General features: G+C 39.2%; 1 protein-coding gene across 4 annotated transcripts in view; it reads right to left on the reverse strand.

The window, feature by feature from the left end:
• Nucleotides 1–26142, reverse strand: part of RAPGEF4 (Rap guanine nucleotide exchange factor 4) — a 143732-nt gene that overhangs the window by 58508 nt on the left and 59082 nt on the right. For all 4 annotated transcript variants that reach the window (XM_026852182.1, XM_026852181.1, XM_026852180.1 and 1 more), the window contains 2 exons: nt 25276–25348; nt 24146–24210 (listed from right to left, as the gene is read on the reverse strand). In XM_026852182.1, the coding sequence (XP_026707983.1) occupies nt 24146–24210; nt 25276–25348 (138 nt within the window). The remainder of the gene's footprint in view (nt 1–24145; nt 24211–25275; nt 25349–26142) is intronic.

Below are 26142 nucleotides of genomic sequence, written 5' to 3' on the forward strand. Positions count from 1 at the left end.
ACAGGATTTTAATGATGTGTCAAAGTCCTTGTAGCAATCAAATAGTCCTAGGAGCTATGAATGCACCAGGAGACTATATGTCAGCCAGGAAGGGGAAAATGAGGCAAAGAACATGTCAGGAATCAATGAAGATACGATAATCTTAACAGAGAGGTCTGAATATGGAAAAAAATGCAAATGTTTTCTTATTTCCACTCATACCTTACAAGAAGTATCTGAAAACGCAAATCAATACAATTACGTTTGGATTCCTGATTTTTCTCATCTAAGTTATAAACATTTCTGTCCCACCAAAAGGGTGGTAGGACATCCCTCCATATTTCTTGGTTTCTGGAACTGTGTGGAGCATGCTTTAGACAGCCCACATTTGCAGTTGTGAGAGCCGAGCAACCAGGCCTGTGAAAAACTAAGACAAACAGCCTGGGAAAGCAAGAGTTGAGGCTGATTGAAGATTTGCCTCAAACACTCCCAAGACAAAACTATGAGTCACAGGGTGCTTTCTGTGGAGGCCGAAGCTGATAAGGCTGCCCGATGTATCTGGGGGAGAGAACCCTGTGGAGATGGGACGGCTCTGCCCTGGGGCACCTGGGCAGATTTCAAGGGCCATGTGTCCGGTGAATGAACTTTGCTTCATTATCCACAAAATGCATATTAAAGTTGACACCCCTCAATATGCTAACGAGGGCTGTCATGATCATGCTAGTGACATCATCGCATGAAACACCTTACCCCTCCCTGTACATGGGATACGTAGGTCTGTGGGTTGACCTAGGGGACGGACCCAAGGAAAGTGGGTATAAATCAAAGGGGAGAAGAAAGGGCTCTTTCTCTCTCTCTCTCTGCCCCTCTTCCTGTCCCCCCCCTCCGGCCGTCCGGAGAAAGCAGTGAAGCAAAGACGACGGATGCCAGCGAAGAAGATAGCTGCCTCCTGGAATCCTCGTCGGCAGGAGCAGCGCAGGAACCCAGACTGGTGATCTGTACTCCCCCATTCCCTCTATCTCCCTCTTTTCCTTTTTTCTGTTAAGAAATGTAAAGCATATTATATTGCTTGCCACAGCTTGCTCTGTACTTAGCCAGTATATCATGTGTTCAATTAGTGCATTGTAGGTAGTTAATAAATGCTTGAACTTGGAGACTTGTTGTCCACTCCAATTGGGGATTTGCGAATCTGAGTCACTTGTCCCCCTCGCTGGAGCGGGACGTGACAGCAGTTAAAGCATGCCAAGAATAGCAAGAATCTTTGGAAAGATGCCTCTAATGCAAAAAAATCTACTGAATAACAGTTTCGAACAGGTATATAAATAACCAGTGAAGTCAAAGATATCACTCTGAGTATTAACAATTTTTGCTTGCATTTTCTTTTAAAAGGATTTCAAGTCCTCACCAAGTTCAATGAGTCTGAAGGTAAATATATACTTAAATGCTTGGCTAAATTTGCATTAGAGTCATGATGAAAATTATTTTTAAATTCTACATTCTTAAAAGATTACTTTAGAGGAAATCTGATTCAACCCAAAAGTACAGAAATAAACCAAGGTGAAAGCTAAGGCACAGCACAAGAATCTGTAGAAAGCAGCAGGAAAGCTTTTTCACCTGCATTTGATCCTAACCAATACAGAAAGATCAGCTGCAAAGACATAAGCTAACTTGGGTGAGTGAGGGTGATCATAAAATGATCCAGTGTCAGAACTTTATAGAAGGAAGTAAGAACATTTAAGTAGAAACAATGGGACTAGAAAGAAAAATTCCGATAAAAACAGAATTCTGATAGCTAAATTCCTGGAGCAAGTTATGGGGGAACAAGCGTAAGGTAAAAGGAGTTAAAGAGAGCTGGTAGTTACTTAAAGGAACAATACTAATCACACATACGATACATACTAGCACAGAGCTAGAGGGTGTGGTAAAGACTCAGTTTAGCTAAAGAAAAAGTTCTACAGTGAAATACAAGAAGGAAATGCACAGAAAGGAGAAAGTAGGGGGTTTACAAAAGGCAAATATAAAAAATAAATTGAATAATGAATGACAATTAGAAAAGCGAAGGTATAAATGTGACAGATCTACCAAGAAATGTCAAGAGGTACAAAAAAAAATATTCCACAAGTACATAAGTAGTAAAACAAAGAAAATAAAATGTTGATCTACTGTTCAACAGAGGAATATCCATTGACAGTTAATTCAAGAAGGCCAGAAGCAGTTGATTTATTTCTTATATCTGTGTTCTTTAGAAAGATCAGTGGCATAGAGATGGCTAATATCTTAAGTAGTAGAGTGACAGGAGTAAAATCTCAGCCTGAAAAAAACCAAAAGTATGGATGAGAAAATATTATGTAAATTAGCTATTTTCAGATTGGATGGGTTTGCAGAATTTTATGCAGGAAACTTGAAGAGCTTCAAGAAACTTGAAGAGGTCTGTAGCCATCTTGGAACTGTCAGCAGCCACCTCTGACAACTCTTGGGGACTAAGGAAAGCAGCAGAAGACAGAAATATGGGCAAAGGAGAAGCTGAAAAATTACAGACATGTCAGTTTAACTTGTCTTCCTAGAACAAGTCCATTTGTAAACACCTGGAAAAGAACAGGGAGATAAGTCACATGTGACATATTAATCAAGAACAAATCATGCCACACTGATTTAATTTCTTTCCATGATCAGGTAGCAACACTGATGCATTAGGGAAGAACTAGTAGATTTTCAACCCTTTACCTTAGTAAGACTTTGGCACTGTCTGATAAGACACTCTCTTCTGCAAAGGGCAGATTAAAGTTTTACAAAATAGCTGCAAAGTCACTTGGAAAAGTGTATTTTGAAGGCAATTATCAGTGAAGCAAAGTCAAACTGGAAGTCATATCAGAATTCTGTTCTGAGTAGTGTTATCAAGAATATATCAGATTTAATAATATTATATATTAACATGGAATGAAGTAGAATGTATACTGACTGATTCTGCAGGAGACTTCAGGATAGGAGGGACTGCACATACATTGGAGAATAAATTTACAATCTGATACAGTCTTGACATTGGTCTGAAAAAAATATGCTGAACACAATAGTGTTGACTACTTTTCTGAAGCAGGCAGAATTAACTATATAAAGACAGGGTAGGGAACAAGTGTCTTAGTGCAGTTCCACAGAAAAAGAAATAAGGTTTGTAACAGGTATTAAAAAGAACTGAGTAAGCAATGCCATATCTGTGTGAAAGCAACAAATACCACACCAAGACATAGTGACAGATTAGACACATAATGTGGTTCTGCTTTAGTCAGCCCAGATAAGATCTAAGCTATAGCACTGTGTCTCATTTGCCCACTTCATTTCAAAAACATCTAAACCAACTGGACAGAAGTGAGAAGACAGGAACAAGAATAATCAGAAAGCACAAAATAAATAATCAAAGTTGTTCAGCTAAGGAAAAGACAAGCCTTAGCAGAAGTGTGATAAGAAAGTCTTCAGATTTAAAAGGCCTTGGAAAAGAAGAAAGAAGTGACCTAGTCTACTGTGTAGAGATCAGGAAATAAAGCTTTTAAATTGCTGTAAGAAAGATTCAGGTTAGGCATCAGTGAAGCTTTTCTAACAGTGTGGACAGTGAATACTGGCACAGATTGCCAGGGAGGTGTGGTTCTTCCATCTTTGGAGGTTTGGAGGATACGTAAGGTATCTGTCAGGAGCAACAGCTACACTGAATTGTGCTCAGGAATGGACTAAATGCTTTCCCGAAATACTTTTTAGCCTCACTATGTGGCACTGTGCAGTTTTCAAGGACACCTTTACATGTGTAAAATTAGTTCAACCACAAGGTGGTGATTAAAGAGATGATCAGTAACACAACCCCCAGAGCAGCAAGCCTGGACTCGAGAAGCAAGGCAGTCATTCCCACTGAGGAATAACGTTACTATCCAAAAGACATGCCTAGCAAAGAGTCCGCTCAAAGCTACAGCCTTTCAAAGCTACTGCAGTGAACTCTGGCTGCACTAGTGATGAGCTGAAAATGCAACAAACGGAACCACTGGGCTTGGACTGAGTTTGCTACAGAAAAGCAAGTCATGCTTCAAAGGCAGAGAAATATAAAATCAATTAGTTAATAGGAGTTATGGTGTTCCAGCAACAACTTCCCAGAAAAAAATGGATTCTGTAAGATATTATATCTTAGGATAATAGCCACAACTTGGCTGAAGTCCAAGAAATGTTTTCTAAGTCTTTACAGTCTTGGATCTTCCATTAAGATGCTTAGAAAGCACTTAGAAAAAAAGAAGCAGCTCTTCCTATAAAACAGCAGAGAGCGACCAGAGTGTTTAACTACCTTCTTAACACATTCTGGTATATTTGAAGAATTAACGGGACTAAGGTTCACGCATGTTGCACAGAGTTGTATGACTGCAGCTACTTGATGATCACGTTTTTGAGGACTTCTGAATAAGGGAAAGAGCTCAAATATGCAAACCACTTAGAATAGCTTTACAAATGACAACCCATCTGGCCACAGCAGGGACAAGTGTACCTGCCCGTAGCTTTCCTCCAGTGTGAGATAAAGCAACACCGCAGTACCATCTTGAGTTTTAGCTACTTCATGCCCTTTTCCAACTAGTGCACACACAGACAGTTTACTATGATCTGCTGATCCCCCCTGAAGGGGAGAAGTCGCATACGAGTCTGGAGGGCAGATAAGATAAAGCTGCAGGTGTTGGTAGGGGGCAGGAGAAAATGATCATGAGAAACTGTGATAAAATGGCTTTCAGCATTAACACTGACAAGCTCCATATCTGTACATTTGTGGATTCACATTTGGGCCATTCAGACAAATCCGTCATGAAGCCAATCACAAAACCCCCTCTTTAAATTGGGGTGAAGCAGAGAAAGTAACAATTTTAACCTCCATTTGTTTGAAGATTCAAATATTTATGCATGAGAGCAATACCGTAGATTTAAATAGGACTATTCATGTGTATAATTTTATGCACACATTTAATCTCTGGAGAAATAGGCCTTAGATTACAGACTATAGGGCAAGGGCTGCCTTTATTTCTGTGCTTCTTACATCATTGAGCAAGCCATATGCAAACAAATAAATAATATAATGAACAGCAATAATAGAGAGCTAACATGAGGTCTATACTTGTCAAGTTATTTGAATCTGCTAAATAAAATCCAAGAACATCTCTAATAAAAATACATTTTTCTATTCCCCTTGTTAAATAGCTGTAAAAGGATGTTTCTTCTGATCCTTTAAATGTGAGTGAATACTTCAGATCCACAGCAATTTTGATCTATAGAATCAAATGATGAAGGGGACCTAACTTACTACTCTCAGATGTTAACATAGGAAATGTGTATTCCAAAGAACTAAGATGAAATAAAACAAAAGCCAATGAATCATGCTTTTCCCATGACCTCAGTGTAGCTCATCTCTGAACAGAGAACAAGTTTCAGTATTTACTGGAGTTAAGCATGGCATGTGAGGTTACCAGGGTGATCAGATAAACCTGTGCACTACTGTTGATCCCTTTATTTCCAACTGGGGCACTGAAAAGAATTGCAAGTGACATCTGCTTTCCTGCTGGCTGGCAGGGGATCCAGAAGACACAAAGGACAAAAGCCACACAAGTCGAAAGGTGGCAGCAGCAACAGCCACATCACTAAGAGGTCTGTTTGTTTTACATCCTCAGTATTTACTGCTATTGGTGATTTAGGGCCTAATCCAAATCCCACTGAAATCACTGGGAAGTCCCTAATTGACTCAATGGGTTTTGAATCAGGCCCATAGCATTTGAATCTCCTAGGTGGATTTCAGGAAGCAGAGCACCTTTAGCTCTTACTGGTTCCAAACGACTTCAGATGACTACCATTTATGACTGACATGCTTGAATATCCTTGTACACATCTCCTGAAAGGCTATCAGTGCCCTACCTCATTCACATGGGAGGAAATAAAACATACAAAAAACCATTCTCACAATATTGGTAAAAGTATAGCCAGTCAGTAAGATACAGCTGACACTTAGCAAAAATCCCCCTCAACATTCTTTCTCAAATCCATATATCCATTTTCAAAAAGTTGCCTTTTTGTGTAATATGTCATCGATCTGAACTACTTCAAACCAAAGGTATAGATAACGATTCCTAAGATCAGAAGCCTTTGTAAAGACAACTCTTTCTCCAATACAAACCAGTAGTTCCAGCACTACAGAGTAACCATGTAGCAGGGATAAAGCTGAGCGTACAGTGTCATAGCCGTGGGATGCTTTTCCAGGTGGAAAGCAGTCTTGGATAGAGTATCCTAAGGTCAACTCCATTGATCCTATTTCCATCTGCAGAGAGAGTCTGTCTATCAGCCTGCACCAAACTGCTAGGATGTTGCAGGTAAAACAATACACTTAAGTGAATGCAGCTTGCTGAAAAACATCAGAGAAGGAGCTGGCTAAAGACCCTGTCATGAAAAGGTTATTTGAAAAACTTTTTTGTCAAAATTTGAAGGAAATTGTAACCAATATTGTAGGAATTTCTGTGCTCTGTTAGCCTATGCTGGATCTCTGGAGTAGCCCTATATAGAACATAGCGATACACTCACCAACACTTGTCATCAGAAAACAACCTATGTCATGACCTCTAACCAATCCCCCAGGGTGCATGGTCCGTAAGAAACCTTGGCACACACTCCGTGCCACAAGCACTTCTGATGGTTGGGACATGTTACCAGGACTGAGATCTGTCCAACACAGACCACTGTCATATCTGCAGGGAGACCTCACTGTGCTCCTCCAGAAGACAAAAAAATCAGAAATAGAAATGCAATCATCACTATCATGCTGGAAATGTTTCGGTCACCTCTTCACTATCTCCCCACAAATGTATGCAGCAGCTGAGAGTACCAACTTCTGTTCTCTAGCACTCTCCACAAGACAGTACTGGCAGCCAAAGAGCAAAGTGCCTGTTCACATCTCCTAACTATGAAGTCCAAAACTGACAATGACTGACCTGACACCAGGTCTATAGGTGACTTAGTAACACTTTGCAATTAACAAAGGACAAATTACCCATAAAGAGCATTTGTTCCTGCTCTTCATCTATGTTTATCAAACAATGCAAGTACTAAAAGGACCTGCAACCAGATTAGATAGTTAAAAATTGTATTACCAAAGCATCTTCAAACCACCCATGCTAACAAAAGACAACCATACAGTTTCTTAAGTAACAATCATAAACAGCCAAAGTGGGAAGAAGGGCAAGGTACGAATGGAGGTACACACTGTCACAAGGATGTCTGCAAAATTACAAAACTTCCACAAAAACAGAATTAATCACATTTTAAAAATCATCTGAATTTCATAAAACTACAGCATCTGTAATCTAAATACCCATATATTAACTAACGACAAATTAAGTAAACCAAGCAAAATAGACAAGTAGAAATTGTCAGGACCAGTGGCTAAGACCGCTCAGTTTTATTCTTTTTTTCTGACTGCATGACCTTGCACAAATCACGTAATCACACTGTGTTTCATTTTCCCCTTTTTGGAGAGAGGAATACTAATAATTTCTACCTTTGTAAAATGCTTTGAATACTGTCAGCAAATGGGCTACTATCAAAATATTCAGAGTAATGATGACTGTTTTAAAATCTATATTCTTTAAACGTAATACAATGTGAAGACTAAACTGTATTTTAAAATACATTCTAAAATTGCTTTTCTTTAGTAATCTACATGTATTAATAGCATAAACAGGAAAATGTGTCCCTTTAAATTCTCAAATACAATCAGTGTAGCAAATTTATTTTAGAAAGTTAAATTGAAATTGCATTATTAACACTTCTACAATGTTTCTTTGACAAACTGTAAATGTCCGTCCTTTTAACATAAAATGATTCAGCCATTACCAAAAATGATACTTCACTGTGAATGTCAAAGGGAAAAAGAATATTGAAACAGACTATGACCAGTGCACAAAACCCCCCAGAACATGACTAATGATGTCTTATTTTCCTGTCATTTTTCTACTTCCCTGCTACAATGAAACAGCTGCTATAACTACACTGCATGCATTGAATAAAATGTCAGAAAATGCTAACTCTACTGTGAGCATTCCTGATATTCCGATAGAGGTGTGACTACAGTTGTCATAAGGAATCTCAAGCCAGCATTGTCATCGGTTTCTCTGCTGCTGCATTTTTTTAACCTACAAAAGAATAAAGCAATTTTTTAATTGACTCTCATGAGAATTACTGGTTTCTTAGTATTCATGGCTTTAATACTATGTTTACCAGATACTATTTACTTCTTGAGAAGCAAACTATAATGATGAAGATTAAAAAGTATGATAAATATTAGGCAGCAAGTACTGGTTTTTAAGACCTGCCTCTCACCCATGCTATAAGTACACAGCAGCTATTCAACAGGCAAACTGAATGGAAGCTAAGATTAATGAGTTTCTGAAGGATTTCACTTGTTTCCAGATCGCTTTATAACTTCTGCACACATCTCCCACCTCCAAGTCTCCCAGGAGGCATGCCTCTAGATGAACAGGACTGCATGGGTTCTCCTATGCTTCAATTACACCCAGATGCCAGGACTGCCCTCTGACGACTAGGTGGTGAAATTTTAGTGATTTCATGCCAAACATAAGGGTGCCAAAACCCCTTGTGTGAATTAGGAGTTGAAATTGTGAACCTACTAAAATCAGTGCTAAAACTCTTGACTTTAGTATAGTCAAAACGCCACCCAAGTGAGGCAAGAGCACCACTGTCGCCTGGGCAATAGCAGTTTATGGATTGTGTGACCCCAGTCAGTCATATCACCTCTGAGTGTTTCAACCTCTCCATCTGTAAAACAGGGACAACAGTATCTACTCACATCTCTGACAAGTGACAAGAATGAGCAACTAGAAACACTGCTGAATGCTGCAATGGAAATCCTGGAAGTCTGGTGTCTACAAATTCATCCTGAGCATTTACAATGATTTTTAACACAGAAGGGAAAAGTCATCAGTGAGACAGGGCTAGAGGGCATTGAAGGTTGCCTCCTGAATTCCCTAGGGAGGTCAGCAACAAGGTAAAGCCTCTGGCAAGCAGGGAAGAGAAGTTAATTTAAACCCATTTTGTGTCTTTTCTGGTGATTCCACATTCCTTCTCCAAATTCAGGACAGTAGATTGTGTGAATGTATATGAAATGAAGAAACACTGAAGGAGTGCAGCACATCTGCCTCAGATTCCAGCTGCCCTATTTACTCCTCATTCTTCTTCCTGTCATCGTCTTCAGAAATAAATTTTTGCTAAAAATGAAACTGAGAAGGAATAATCTAACAATATCCAGTGCAACACCTGTTATCCTGCTTCACAGGAAATTTTTAATGATCTATACTGATCCATAGAAACTATGGATCTATATTGATACATAGAATATATTTCCTAAAAAAGATAAATGGTTGTTTCTGTAGTACATTAAACAGAAGAAAGAAATCCCACACTGATGGCTAGACCAGAAAACATTTTTTAAAAAGCACAAACATTCTTCTTCCAGCCAAGTACTTCAACAGCTTTAAGTCGTCCATCATAAACATAAAAACCATTCAAGCACTTCTGTTTAATTTACATATTTGTGCATCAGCAGAAAAGACAAGCATTCTGCTCTTGGCATATATCCACAAAGCAATCTTCTTATCTTCCTTAAAACTTCTATTTCCCATGCTGTCTACAAAAAGCTTGTCAAAGTGGAGGGTGCTGATGTGCTGAACCTACTACCTTTCCTGTCTCATCCAAGCCTCTCAGACTGTGCAATTTATCTATTGGGTGGTTTTCAAAATTGGATTGTAGTCTTGTTAGGGTAGTGCCCTTCTTCCTTGTGCTTCTGATGCAAGGTATAGCTCCCATCCCTGACTGGGACGCATTAGCACCACCACAGCTCTGCTAACTGCAATGAACCTTCATGACCAGACAGATGGGACTAAACAGAGGGATCTGGTCATGAGGGACAACATGCATCTTCTGAGGACAACCCATCAGCATCATTACCTCCTCCTGTTATGATGGTACATCATCATCTGATTCAATAATGGGCAAAGTCCGACAGCATAAATTCAGGGGGGAAATACAGGCTATGAAGAGTAAGGGCTTTTCTTTTTCTTTTACAGTAAAATCTAATTGTGATTTCACACATTTAACTAGCATGAAATGAAACTCATAACTGCTGTATTAGTTAATCAGGTAATTCCACGTTCTTCAGATACTTTAGTGGCAGTAACTGTATTGATTAAAAACATACAAAGGCATTTGGAATAAAATTATTAGATCTGATTAATATGCCCTGTTTTCCATATTAATTCTATAATGTAATGGAAATAATCAGTAAACAAAATAAAAACATTCAGTTAATGTGCATCTGTGTGAACCGTAGGCATTCCCCAAGAAAATGGTAAAATAATAATACTATTAATTCCTGCCAATATAAACAAAATATAATTAGCATGAGAAAATAGTAAATATTTCATATTCCAAATTTGCTGCTTCCCTCCTCGTAACTTCTTAAAGAGCCTAACTTGCTGCCTAATTTGCTACCATTTAAACCAGGCCTGTTCACATTTGTTCTTATTGTTTTGAATTTCAGCTCATCTTCCCTGATACCTAGTGACAGATAGACATTTCCAAACATACTCTGAGATCTTCTATTGCTAAATGAAACTTTAATGAAACTTGAGAAAATAATCTCCACAAATTCACACAGAACACTGCAATAATTAACCCCAGACTGATACAGAGGTGAAATTACTCCACCTGACATTTTCCCTAGCTAACCACATCTCTTTACATCCCAATTCACCATAGTATATTTCTGAAAGAGATGACCTCTTTTTACCCCTCTCAGTATGTAGCCCGAGCTGTGTAAATTCTGTGATGTCTGGCTTTTAGGGATATCACAGAAACAGCCCTGTCCTTGTGAAATGGAAAAGTACCTATTGTATGTATTTTGTAATTTATCCCCTTTCTCCTATTTCTCTTTAATATTGGTGCTAATTTTCACATCATCACTAAAAATATTGCTTCATCCAGCTGAAATTCTGTCCCTACTATCTGTCAACCACTCACCTCCTTTTTAAACATAATCTAAAAATCTTCTTTAGCTTAACTTTAAACATAATCTTAAATTCATCTTCAGTGACTCTTTGTGGGCTGTATAAAGACTGTTGAAGTATGTTAATCAAACCACAGTGTGAAAATGTTTGCAGTTCCAGAGAAGTTTAATTACTGTAATCCAAACCAGTTTGACTGGAAATACTGAATATGCATAGAGTATTCCCAGCTAACTTCTGTTAAAAAAAACATAATTTCTGCAATAATGTAGGAATCTTCAGCTTCTCCATGATAGTTGGTCTAGGAGACTGTCTTGAGGAAAGGAAGATGCATCCTCCTCAGAGGAATTTCTGGTACACGTGAAGTCCAATATTATTGCAGATTGCCCTGGGTCTGCCACAAGGTCACAAAGCACTTTCCAGGCAGCAATCCAAGGTCTCTATCCCAAACCTCACAGCAGAAAAGCTAGACAAAACACTATAGACAGCATTTCAAGAACACTGACTGTGACACTGAAGAAACCAAACAGACTAAAAAGCATTCAGGAGCTCTAGCAAGGCAACCTCCTGGTTTTCCACTCCCTCCTTTTCCCAGTTTGGACCAGTATACCAGGAAGACAAGAGAGCCATTCTAATACACAGGGCAGGACTGCTGCGGAGCAGTGGCTATATATTTACAGTATAAGAAATGCCAGAAATCTTACTGTTACAGTTTTGTCAACAAAGGTTTTTCCAACATTGCCCTGGAATGTGCAACAGCTAACACTGACAGCAGAGTGTGAAATGAATCAGGGGAAACAAAAGAGGAAGGGGGGTGTTAGGCTCTTTTATCTTGCGGACCCCTATAGTTTTGCCAGTGAAGATGAGGAACCTTGTACTGCTAGTGACAATAGGCTTTTCTTAGGTTCATTTCCCAGACTCATTTGGAATAGCTGCCAGAACCCAGCAGTCTGCAGACCACAAGTTGAAAATCCCTAATCTAGACTGGCTCTGAACATAATTAAGACAACGCAAGAGGAGGGAGGGAGAGAGGAACAAATATTTGCCTGGATCTGTATGTGTATTACAGCAATAACAGGAATACATCAGACAAATCTGTATTTAAACACAAGAGACTAAAATCACAGAGATTCATTTGTGATTTAGAGGTGAACTGCAATAGAACTGCAAGCTGGCCTAACAAAACAATCCCCTGCCAGTTGTCCCTCTGCTTCCCCTGCAGCTGACATGGGCTGGCAGAAATGCCAGGTTTGGGGCAGAAGAGATTCTCAGTCCATAGCTGACAGACATGGTTGTGCTTTGTGTGGAAGTTAGACATTTAAGGCTGCAGACATTGCACAGCATCCTCAAACAGGACTGCTGTGGTCCATCCCCTCCTTGAACCCCCCACTCAGGTTCCACCATGTTGCTTGTGCTGGCCCTGGCCAGGAAGGTAATTTTCATCCAAAACAGCAGAAAATTAAGCTCAAATAAAAGGTTTATGTGTTTCTGGCAGTTCTGCTCCTTTACCACCAGGCAAGCAGGAGTGTCAGTGTGATAGAGGAGTGGGCATCTGTAGCTGGATGTAGAGAGAAAAGACGTTGGAGGGGGGACACAGAAGACAGGTGCCCTACAATCCCAGTGCAGCTCACTGGAAGCTGCTGTGGAAGGGCAGCCACAGCCCTGCAGTTCTCCCAGGGCCCAAGTGTGCTCTGCTCTGGGAGCTGATGCTCCCATCACCTTCCTGTTGCACAGCCATCCTCTCTCCTACCTCTGCTTCTCATGTAGCTGCTGGCCCTCATGTGGCTCTGAGGTGGGCTGGGTCAGAAAATGGGTTTGGGTGAAAAGTAACCATCTCAGCCTTTGTGCAAAAGGCTACAAGGAGAGAGTGTCATGAAAGAAGATGCTTCTTTAGCCCCCTCAGATTCAGGCATTTGAAATGAGCTACTTTAAAGAGTAAGGATGGACAAAGCAGTACTGGGAGGTTTACAAAGACTTATTCATAATTCTCCCCTGTCAACCTAGTAGCTCTTTCTCCATACAGTTCATATTTAAGGTTATTATACAAATTGTTTATATAATTTAATTTCTTATGATGAAAATGAGTGTGGCTGAGTAATCCTGTTTAGAAGCAGTGTAATAACTGGTATTGGAAGTATGATTTTCTTCTTCATTTTTATTTTGGAACCTCAATTATGTATTCTTTTCATTTCTCTACTAGTCAACTCAGCTATGTGTATTTGTATTTCCTCACTAACTGCTATCTTTAATTTTAAGACAGCTGCATCACTGATGATAAAACACACAAAGATCAAACATGTTCACAAGCTTGTGCCAAGCTTTCTTTTAGAAGGAAATTTACAAAAAGAATAAATAATGAAAAGTCATAAATCTTTAAATACCTGAACAATATTTGCTACTTAAACATCACTGGAGATAATAGTCCTAATTACATTTTTGGCTCTATCATAGATATCTGACATTTTTGCCTCAGCAGTTCTAACTTGGAATGGCTCTAAATGAGAACCACAAACCAAACCTTGTTTTGGTAGTGGTGCTCTCTGCATGGAGCCAGCACAACGGGCTCCTGGTTCTTGACTAGCTAACACAAAAAGAAGAACAAAATCACTGGACAGCTTTTCCCCACTATTTATTAACCTCTCAAATTTTTGCCATCTGTACACAGATGAAAAAAGATACTGCTAAATGACCAGATCAGACACACTGATTACTTCTTACTGACGCAGAACTATAACTGACTTTGTGGAACACCAATTTCCAGCATGCATTGTAGGATGGGCAGTCAAAACACTGCGAGAGATGATACAAGTGACTAGAAGAAATCTGATTTTAAGATCTCTGATCCAATTTTTGTGCCAAACTTGAGAAAATCATCACAAGATTAAAAAAAAAAATCATTTTGTTGTTTCAAATATAAGTGCCAAATGTGTTACTTGTATACACTTGACTTGTCTGAAGACATGAAGCTTGAAATGGACTATCTTTTTTTCTCAGTATAATCACCCACTCTTTCTGCCTTTCAACTGCAAGAGATAAATGGAGCATATGTGCATGCTTTTTATGGGTTGGGACAGAATCACACAGAAGACACAGCCAACAAGCAGGAGCCATCAAATGTGATTCCACATTATATATGATCAGACTGCCCTTGCCAGCACCAGCATGTAAGGCAGTATGCTGTTTCCCCAAACAACTAGAACTGACAGTGAAGCTCCTACTGAAAAAAGGTCCCCCACCTACTTCACAATATTGAGTATTTTACAAATTCTAGTGTTTTCTAGGAATTACTGTTATTTTTCCATTCTTTATTTTATCTAAACTATGATAGCAACACTCATTCAGCTAGACACGAGTAGTCAGAAAGGGAAAACCTCCCATGCTACCAAGCACCTCTGTAACCCTTTTGTGGGGAGAAGGTTAGTCAGGGAGTTCTTGCTTCATCTGCTACTCTGTAAAAGCCCAACAATGTGAGGTAGAACCCCCGCAAATGACAAGATTAATGGAGAAATATATGTCACTTAGTTTTTCATTTGTCTGTTGATTTCTGAACTTCTTGCCCCCACTCCCAGTGTCTCTTAGGATTATCACACCAAGTATCACAATAAGCTCCTGTAGGAGAACTCATTTGAAACATATAAACACATACGAATCCCATGCCTTACAATGTTCTGAGTAAACGAGCACCTTTTTGTCTGAGAGTCACTCCACCCTTTCTATGACTGCAAGGTCTTTGTAGCAGAGGCCTCCATCCTTCCTTTGCACCACAGCACTCAGCACTAACAAGAATTGCAAGGCTTTAGGATACACATAAATTGCAATAAAGGCTGACATAAAAATTAAGAAAAAAAGTAAGAGAAGTGGAGAGCACCAAAATAACAACTATAACTGCTTGAGATGACTCTTCATTCAGACAAATACTGTGGAGATCATACATACTAATACTCAGATGTAAGTGTCATGGAACTGAAAACCCATATAGTTTAGCTCTAACACTGACTCAAGTATATGTATTGTTCTGCTGGTAACAGAGAAGATTTTTGTTTCTTTCCTATACCTGTCATTCCTCATCTTTTCACTCCTCCCTCATGATAAAACCCACACTACCCTGATTTGGATCTTGTAGGTATTTTCACAATGACACAGAAAGTCATTGCAGCGCTTAAGGAAGGATACAGATGCAGACACACTTTTCCAAGCTTGGTTTTCCATTCCTGAGCACAGGGCAGTGGTTGCTTCTGGAATGTTTTGCAGCTGTGACAGGAAAGGGAGAGTCCATCTTCAGGTGCTGACAATTCAATAGTGCTGTGCTATTAGGCACTATTTCACTATTTTTCCCATTATTTATCTTCTCCCAAGATAAATGTGGCACTTTTTTTATATTTTAAACCACTTAAATATATTTAATCCTCTCTTGTTATTGCTTTTAGAAAATGAGGGTAAAATTTAAAGTAAGCATATTCCTTTAGCATCTGTAGATTACAAAATTCTGCCCTTTTCTGCAAAAAGTTTAATTCATCTATTGGGAGAAGTCCTGCCTCCATCTCTTACCAATCTCATTATCACTGTAGACAGCTCCGTTTACTCTTAGAGCTGTCCTTAGAACCACCAAAATGAAAACTCATCATTGTAGAAAGAAGGGACTATATTTTTTCTTACAAATTTATGGAAGGGGATCAAAGCCCAGGGATCCTTGAACAGGATCAAATATGTACCGAAGAGAAATTAAGTTATTTTGACACATACACTGGTAAATACACAGCAACCTGGACCAAGGACTCTGTTCTTTTCCTCAACAATGCTACTCATTTCTATATAGTAATAGACAAGTTGAGAATCACTAATTGCATCTGCAGGTTTCATAATGGGAGAAATTCTGACTAGTTCTGTGCTGGTCAGGTGGGTCCTCAGTTAAATGATTAGATGCAGTAGAAGAAACTGTTTCCAGTAGAAACTGACGTGAGGGTCCCCAGAATTCAGGGGACATAATGAAATCATGTGTCATAGATATTTCATAGATTATCAGGTAGCTGAATTGGATAGCAGAAGATGGGGTGGTGCAAGCTTTTCTTTGAGGTATCGCTGTCTACACTGGCATTTGGAAGGGAAGCCTACAGCTGTGTATCATCTCCATATAGCTGGAACTGGAAATAGTGATGTACCAAAACCTTCTCTGGTGGTTCTGCAACAATTTAGTTTATGCAAAGCCTACTTATGTAAGCCAGCAGACCTACTAACAATTTTGTTTACATTTAAGAACTCTGATGACATATAAAGACCTTCATATTTTTCATGGTGAACTTCATTACTAACATATGAAAAATGTATTTTTCACAGACTCCTACTCATCTCACACTCCTGTCTTTGTTATCTCTCCTGCCATATGCTGTCACCATGTGACTCACTGCCAGGGATTCTATGCACAGCCTCTGCACTAGCCAAATTATTACAGGCTGTGATAGTGATTGAACCCTGAGCACTTCCACTTAGAGCAAAACGAAGAACTTGAACAGATCTCTAAGCAAATTACTTTCACATATGTGAAATTGGTGCCAAAATCTCAGAGCAGTCCTTAAAAGTAACTAGTATAGTTAGGACTGCATGAAGACATTATTTAGAAATATTTACATATAGTGCTTTTACGCAACCACTCTAAAAACAGAAAATGAAAAAGAACTATTTTTTAACCCTATGCCAACATTGTATAGGAGAACTGACTCTGGCACAGAGTGCAAGAGAAGATAGGAATTAATATCACGTATCACTGGACAGTTCTATGAACCATCCACATAGAAAATCAGTGCTGTTTTCATTCACAGTTTTCATGTTGAACTATTTCAAACACCTTGTCATTGCACCTTGCTAGAACACTGCCTGCTTTCCCGCTCTCTCTCACTTTTTATTCTTTCTTGTAGGTTCACTATTTCACGATCACGTGAAACATTTCCCTTAGCATTCTGCTAATGCTCTATCAAATTCCACATTTGACAATGTACTGAATATGTTAAAAGATAATCTTTCTTCTCTGTCATCTGGGAAAAATAAATTGAAAAATAGGGAAATCAGAAGTAAAATTATTGTGTTTATTGCTAGAGTAGCTAATATGTGTGTGGGCTCTTCATAGCTGCATCTAGTGAATTGTAATGGCATCTTCCCAAAGAGTATACTTTCAAATGCCCAGAGCTATACTTAAGTGCTTGAAAATTGAAATGTGAATATTCATTTGTCTGACAATGTTGAAAATTGTAATATTTTGAGAATCAACACCTAGATTATGTCCTTCTCTGTCAACTGAAAGATCTTTTCAATTTTATTAAACGCATTTAGAGTTGATAAAATAGAAAATAATGTTTTCACAATCACTTCAATTATTTAAATGTATAAAAATCAGCACAGCATCTAAGTATTATTGAAAATTCAGTAAAGGAATTTACATTTTATTATATCAAATTAATCAGGGAAGAAGATGGATGTAAAGGTGACTTTCAGAGTAGTATTTCAGCACATCCTATAGGAGCTTTGCTATACAAAATACCTTCAAATAAATCAGTTCCAATAAGCTTCTAGTCTAGAGGATCTGAAGTCATTACAGACGTGAAAACCATAAAGGGAACGTTTCAGCTTGTAAGCTTCAGAAACTCGAGACATGTTTTTTTCGAATATTACTTCGTGCACTAGGGGGAGCTCCTGCAACTCTTTATCACAATACAAATGTAAAGAATATAAGGCACATAATGAAAATAAAGCATGAGAGATTTCAGAAAAAAAGACATATTATTCAGCCAATAGCATGAATGACTGTATGAATTTGCACAACTTTATCTGCTTATATATTTTAGTTTCCTTAATACAAAGGAGATGAAGTAGTACCTTCCCCTTTTAAAGATGTCTTCTTTCAAATAAGGCACAAATTTTTCTAGGTTTTAAAGTCACAGAGATTAACTTCTACAAGAAAAAGCTAGCATCGTTTTTGAGGTGAGATGCTGTTTTACTTGTGTCACAGGAAAAATATATGTGAGCAGGTAATCAAAGTCTGTACCATAATAAACACAAAGAATTGAAGTCCGTACCATAACAAACACAGATAAGAGGACTTCATTAACACTGCTCAGCCAGCCTCCATTCTCGAAATTCTCTACTTTTGAGCACTTAATTTTTCAGCCTTCCTTTCAAGCAGAATTTTTTTGGTGTTGTTTCTTGAGGATGTGGGGTTCTTCTAGCAGACTGAAATATGGAGATTCCATTATGGAAAATAATATAAAACTTCATCTTGGATCATTTGCAGAGTTAGGACTTTTTGACTATAAACTACTTGAATAAATAGAATAATTTTTATTAACCACAGATTTCTATTCGTCCTGTGGATCACTGCTATGCTTTCTTAGGTGTAGCATCCACAGTTTGCAAAGGAGTTTACGACATTCATTGATAGCAGAAAAAAGCATTCAGCGCAACAGTCCATACGAGAATAGCAATTCATGCTCTCGACTGGTCTGTCATCTGTTCTTAGCCACATTCATTCCTCTGTCTCTACAACTCATTTCTTCAGTGCCCTCTTCTTCAAAACTCTCATGTATCTCATGTCTCCAGAGAATAATGGGCTATTTCTTCAGCCATTTCCTACTTGGGCACCAGTAGAGGGTGTAAAAGCACAGTGGAGACAACTGTGGTTTCCAATCAGTATCTGGCTTTCTAATAATCAAAATGTTGCTCTAGCAACTAGAATGAGTGATTGCGAGAAAGCCCACACTGTTAAGCATCGACACAGCAATGCCCAAAGCCGCCCCAGACCAAAGACAGTGTGGGAATTCTGCACACACAAAGGTGCACGGCCTGTGTGCACAAGCTCGCAGTTAAACTGTAATGAGCCTCTAGTAAGCCAGTTTCAGCTGAGATTTTTTAACGCTTAACAATACAGTTTATTTTGCAGAGGGTTGCAAATGGCACTCTTTACTGCCAGAACAAGCCCCAAAGGTTGAGCTCCTACTCCAAAGGACAGGATTGCTAGTGTATCACTGGGAAAAGTTATTTAATATGTGCTATGTATTTTCCCCCAACCTCAATGTCAGAGAGGTTTGATCCATTTCAATTTAAAAATCAGCCAGAAACATACTCTCAGCATGGCAAATTCAGCTAGACAGTGGAAAAAGTGGCCAAATTGTAAGAACAGGATCTTGTAGTGGGAAGCATCATGCAACCCTGCTGCCAGCTCTGCTGGTAATATATGGAAACAACCACTACCTATTCTGTCTGCACGCTGGAACCCAACCTCCCCAGCATTCTAAGTACTCTTCTGTATCTTTTCCTAAAATGTATTTGAAATTATTATTGATTTTGTAATTTTGGCTTTAGGGTTATATTCATCTCACAGATCTGGCTACATCCAACTCCATCCCATGAGAATTTTGGAAACTAGAGCCACAGAGACTGGTACAAATATTAGACTGACTAGTTAAAAAGACTTGAAGCTGTATTATTTTCCCTTATGCAAGACAGCTTTAAATTGACTTTGTTTCCATTCCCCAAAATACAGCTGAGAACAGTAGCATAATCTGTCTCAGTATTTTATGCTCAATTTAACTGCTATATTGCATTAAATGATGTGCAATAATGTAACCCTAAATGCAAATGAATTCGTGTTTGTTAAAAAAAAAAAATCTCTGCTGCCTTCTCCAAATAGAATACTTTTATAGATTTTAATGAACTAGGAAAACCAAACACCCCCATATGGTGAGAAAATTTCAAGGCATGTATTAAAAGAAAAATCTTATGTTACTCATCAAAAACTAATAGATGTGACAGGAGAAAAAAATAAGCTATGAAGATGAAACTCAAATAATTAGCAAATATGGAAAATCATCTATTACAGTGCTTGTAAAAGACAGCACAGGCTAAAAGAGAGAAACATGCATTTCATATTTCAAGAGTGGAATATATTAAATTTTATTTGAAGCAAATTATTTATAGTTATAAACTTCCTTAGAAAATTAAAACAACATACACATCCCCTGAAATAAATGCATCAATATGATCAAAACTACTGAAGACGTTATATCATAGAATGAATCATAGAATCATAGAATGGGTTGGAAGGGACCTTAAAGATCACTTAGTTCCAACCCTGCCATGGGCAGGGACACCTTCCACTAGCCCAGGTTGCTCAAAGCCCCGTCCAACCTGGCCTTGAACACTGCCAGGGAGGGGGCAGCCACAGCTGCTCTGGGCAACCTGTGCCAGGGCCTCACCACCATCACAGCAAAGAATTTCTTCCTTTTATCTAATGTAAATCTTCCCTCTTTCAGTTTAAACCCTTTACCCCTCTTCCTATCACTACACTCCCTGATGAAGAGTCCCTCCCTATCCTTTCTGTAGGCTCCTCTAAGTACTGAAAGGCCACTATAAGGTCTCCCTGGAGCCTTCTCTTCTCCAGGCTGAACACTCCCAACTCTCTCAGCCTGTCCTCACAGGGGACGTTCTCCAGCCTCTGATCATCTTTGTGGCCTCCTCTGGACCCGCTCGAGCAGGTCCATGTCCTTCTTATGTTGGGGGCCCCAGAGCTGGACACACCACTGCAGGTGGGGTCTCATGAGAGAGGAGTAGAGGGGGAGAATGCCCTTCCTCGACCTGCTGGCCACACTTCTCTTGATGCAGCCCAGGACACGGTTGGCTTTCTGGGCTGTAAGCACAGATTGCTGGCTCATATTCAATACTCCCAAGTCCTTCTCCTCAGGGCTGCTCTCAATCCACTCATTGCCCAGCCTGTATTTGTGCTTGGGAATGCTCTGACCCATGTGCAGAACCTTGCACTTGGCCTTTTTGAACTTCATGAGGTTTGCACGGGCCCAACTCTCCAGCCTGTCCGGGTCCCTGTGGATGGCACCTCTGTTCCTTTCAGTGTGTTGGCCACACCACACAGCTTGGTGTCACTGGGAAACTTGCTGAGGGTGCACTCAGTCCCACTGTCCATGTTGCCATCAAAGATGTTAAACAGTGCTGGCCCCAACACCCACCCCTGAGGAACGCCACTCGTCATTGCTCTCCACTTGGACATCGAGTCATTGACCTCAACTGTTTGAGTGCGACCATCCAGCCTGTTCCTTATCCACCGAGTGGTCCATCCATCAAATCCACATCTCTCCAATTTAGAGACAATGATGTCATGCAGGACAGTGTCAAATGCTTTGCATAAGTCCACGTAGATGACATCAGATGCTCTTCTCTTATCTACCAATGCTGTAACCCCATCATAGAAGGCCACCAAATTTGTTATGCATGATTTGCCCTTAGTGAACCCATGCTGGCTGTCACCAATCACCTTATTTTCCATGTGCCCTAGCATAGCTTCCAGGGGGATCTGCTCCATGATCTTGCCAGGCACAAAGGTGAGACTGACTGGCCTGTAGTTCCCTGGGTCTTCTTTATTTCCCTTTTTAAAAATGGGGGTTATGTTATCCCTTTTCCAGTCAGCAGGAACTTCATCAGACGGACATGACTTCTAAAACACGGTGGATATTGGCCTGGCCACTTCATCCACCAGTTCTCTCAGGATCTGCAAAAGTATCTCATCAGGGACCATGGACTTGTGCACCTTCAGGCTCCTTAGGTGTTCTTGAACCTGATCTCCTACACTGGGCCATTCTTCATTCCCCAGTCCCCAGCTTTGCATTCTGTGTCTTGGGTGGTGTGGCTGGAGCACTTGCCAGTGAAGACTGAGGCAAAAAAGTCGTTGAGTACCTCAACCTTCTCCATAACCCAGGTGACCAAGTCTCCCTTTTCCTTCTTAGCATAAGCAACATAAGGAGATTATGTTATCTCCTTGTCTAAGACTGTAATCTTTGCTTACCATATGAAAGATATTGAGGAACTTTCTGAACACTCAGAAAGTTCCGCACATAGTCTTTTTCTGGACATTACAGAGTAGCCTACAGGCCTCTATGAGCTGTATTTGCTGCCATTCCCAAAGGCATCATTCTGGCAATCTAAAGTAGTCTAAAGATGTCCTGCAAACACCTCCCTTTCCCTCCAGGAATGCCCTTCCCTGATACAGTAGCCATTTTGACAGTCATGTATCACCCTAAAATAAGCAAAATATATAACATCTACAAACACAGAGCTGTTTTCTGGTATCCTGTTACTTTGTGTTTCAAACAGCTGCCAACAGTTCTGGGAATTTGGCCCTGCAATCCCAGTATCTCCCTGATCATTCAAAACTGACAGCAGGGCATGAAGATCGACATGTTGTATAAGCCCTGTAACAGTTGTACTGCTTAAAATTGCAGGAATGAAGCTTGCAGGAAGCAAATAAAATACTCGGGTATTTATCTCTGCTGCATTTACCTTTCACTTAACATAATTAAAGAGGACTGTGGCCATATGGCAAAACCACAGAACTAGGATTCATGAACCATTTCTATGCTGTGTAGGTTCTTCTGCCACATTTGTCATGGGACTGGCCGAGCTCTCCCAGGATGAAACAAGGTGACAAGCATCTGTCACATACTGACTCTCTCAGCTTTTCTCCACAGAAGTGTGGGAGGGAGAAGGATGGCTGTTTTACATATGTGTCTTGGAAAGGAAGTTAATAAGGTTTGCAAAGGACCTTATTTCTGTAAAAGTCATTGAACAGTTTGAGTCTGCCCCAGCCAAGTTCTGTCTCCTACCCAGGTGAACATTACTTCGTGCAGGAAGAGTCCTGTTATGCTAGAAAAGCCCAGCTATTGGCAGCAGCATTAATTACTAAATTTTACTCAGTTTCTAAACTACTTTGCACCTGAATGTGTATACCACCCTTAGCTGAGCACTACTGCCCATTACTAGGGGGATATCACCTTTTAAGTAAGACAGATGTTTTTACCTTGTTACCTGTTACCTCTATCTGCTTCAGAAAATACATCTTTTAGTTTGGATTCTATGCCTGGTGCTTTCATTGAGAGGTCAAGGAAGACCCCCAATCTGGCTTAACTCCGAGTATAGCATTGAAATGGCCAACATATTAGAGAAGCACTAAGACTTAACTCATAACTGTTTCTAAAATGCTTAACAGAATGAAAGGTGCTATCTGAGTATCTAACAATTATTACTCAGTGCATGGAAAAATGTTTATTTTCCTACAGGATAAGGCTGTGTCAGGAAGTGGTATAGCATTAGTGAATAAGACTTCAGAAGAAGGAACTGCATACTGTTACATTTATACATTTAAGAAAGGCTGAATGTGACAATTAAGAAAGGTCAGTACCCTTGAGGAAGCAGGACAGACAGACAGGGAGAGAGGGAAGTAGTTACTTTTGCATTAAGGAAACACACTAAAATATTCATTGTCTTTATCTGCTGTCAAGAGATGGTTTTTGTGTAACAAAAATACCTTTAACCTTTTAAAGACATCACAGAAATGCATCCAATTAAACTCCTATGTCCAGAAAGAAAGCATCCAAGCATCTGTTTATTATTGTAACTTTTCTACTCCTGCCATAAAAAAATTCTAAAAGTTACTAATCTTTAAAGCAATGCATGATACTGTTTCTTCTCACTATTATAATTACTTTAAAACCAGTGTAGAAATTTTCATGAGTTCTTTCATGTGGGTCCTCATCTGGCGAGACTGAAGGCACAGGACTGTTTTACAAAGGGGAACTGGGATGTAAAGCTCTTCTCTGAACACAGGAGAAAATTCACCCTGAGCAAAGGGCCAGAACAATGCCTGTGCATGAGTTAAGACTCAGTTAAGTCTTAAAATAGGATTTAATTATGAATTTTATGATCCATTGGCTATGCAATTGTCTTGTCACAGTGCTGCTTTTCTTCTTTACACTCCACACCTTCCCAACAAAGACAGGACAACCAGATTGTAACACAAACTTCGGCAGCAGTTTACATTTTCTAGCAATTTTGATCCTGAACCAGTTGCTTTCTCCAGTTATATGATACATATGTTTAAAGCATCCTTATAATTTATATACTGTACTCACATGCATCAACTATATGCTTTGCATTTGCACCTGCTTCTTTTCAATTTAATACTGTACTTTTGCATTTTTTGTTACAAAATTCCTCCCCCTGCCAGTCAGAAAACAAAGGTAAAACTAGGTGTGATTTACCTTATTACAATTTTTAGAAACTTGGCAAAGAGCACTGCTTGACATACTGTCCTTATCTGGCATTCCTAAAAAAAGAATACAGAAAATAAATACATACTGTACATTCCTTAAGTAACAGTGGAGATATTGATCAATAGAACTGGGAATTGGAGGGTTCAGCAGTTTGATAACATGCACATTAATCTATGACTTTTTTAAGAGCAAAACAAATTTATTCAGACAGAATTCTTCTCTTCTGAACACAAAAAAGACAAAAAGCTAAGTTGTGTAAATACTATAAAAAGCTGCTAAACAGTACTTTCTCCCAGATTAATATCTGAAGTAGGTATAGAGGAATTTTTAATATTTTTTCATTTAACACTGTCTCTGTTTTAGTACCTGGAAGTCAAATGTGACATTGAGTTTGCACTGACTAGCACTGCTGTACTATGCCATGCTATGCTATGCTTTGGTTTCACAAATTGAACATATTGAACACATAACATATGGGACAAAATTTGCAGATGACATTTCTAGTCATCGGATATTGTCCTGGTTGTCATCTAAATAATCGTCTGGCAAAGAAACAGAACTCCCTCGATTTACAGAAATTGTGAATTACAAAGGCTGCCCTTGTATTCATGTTTACAGCACTATCTCACAGTTTGACAGGTTCTCATGAGGCAGAGACATACATGAACTTATTTAGTTATGTAACTAAGGTCAAACAGTAGCACAGATACTGCAGGCTGCCCAAGCACTAACCTAGGTTCCCAAGCAAGTTGTGTAGCCCATCCTAACTAAAAAAGTACACCAGTTTGTTATATTTATTTTACTAGCTCCTGGTCATGTTACATGGAATTCATATAACACCTATAACCAGTTACATGTTATGCAACATCATACAATATGCTTCAGTTAACGGGCCTGGCTTATAGTGCAGATTTGTGTACAGCTCTGTGTACGCTTGTATACAGCTGGGAATGCAGTTAGGCAGGTTCCCAAGTACTTCCTGCTATATGCAGTATTAATACAGTCGTAATACAGAATTGAGTTTAACATTTAAATTCCAGCACCCAAACCCAAAGGACTTTCATCTTTCCCTTTCTTCTCTTCTCTCTAACATCCAATGTCTATTTTCTCATACTTACTGTCATTGTTGGAGCCAGTTTCCATAACACCATAAGGAGGAGTGAGAAGTCCAGACATATGCTGTCGATATTTCTGAAAGACAGCAATGGCACATTCAGTCAGTTACAGATGTGTAAAGCCATCCAATGGATGTGTGGTATTTACGTTTGTGTGTCTGCTGCCTTGTGCTTCACGGGCACACAACCAATATGAGGCAGGCAGATCTGACTTTACTTTTACAAGGCCTCCTTCTTTGACTGGAACACACTGCCTTTATCTTACCAAAAGCGCTAAACCAGTTCTTTCCTTCATCTTCCCCAAAGCATGACTTTGAGAGTTCTAATAAATCAGTATTGTACTTAGTTGTACGATTTTCCATAAAGGCTGTTTTAAAGCTCTTTTGAAATTACTCAGCTGAACTCAAGCTAGAAATCTACTTTATTGTAGGAATGGAGACAAGGCTGTTAACTAAGGATTCATGATAATCATGTACCACTCTACCACTCCAATTTTGGTGTCAGATTTGAAATATTTCAAAAGATTTAGTGCAAAAACTCTAAACATCTAATTCCAACACACTAAGTTTAGTTTTCAGAAACTACAAGGTTATGAAACACACAAACTCAGCACCTGATGTTATGTATACACACACACACACACACACACTGTATTATCAGATGAATCTTTGTAACTGTAAAAATAATGTCCCTTGTACCACTGTAAACTACATAATTGTAACTGATGTCAGTAATTGGTATTTTTCTTCAGAATGCTGGTGACATGATCAATAAGGTCCAAAGCTCTGTCTAGGGCTTAAGAAATTCATAGAATCTAAAAAATAACATCAAAGGAAAAGAATGTCCTTTTATCAAATACAAATCATTTAA

Source organism: Athene cunicularia, assembly GCF_003259725.1.
Source record: "Athene cunicularia isolate RWA chromosome 7 unlocalized genomic scaffold, athCun1 chr7_part1, whole genome shotgun sequence".
NCBI classification, from domain to species: Eukaryota; Metazoa; Chordata; class Aves; order Strigiformes; family Strigidae; genus Athene; species Athene cunicularia.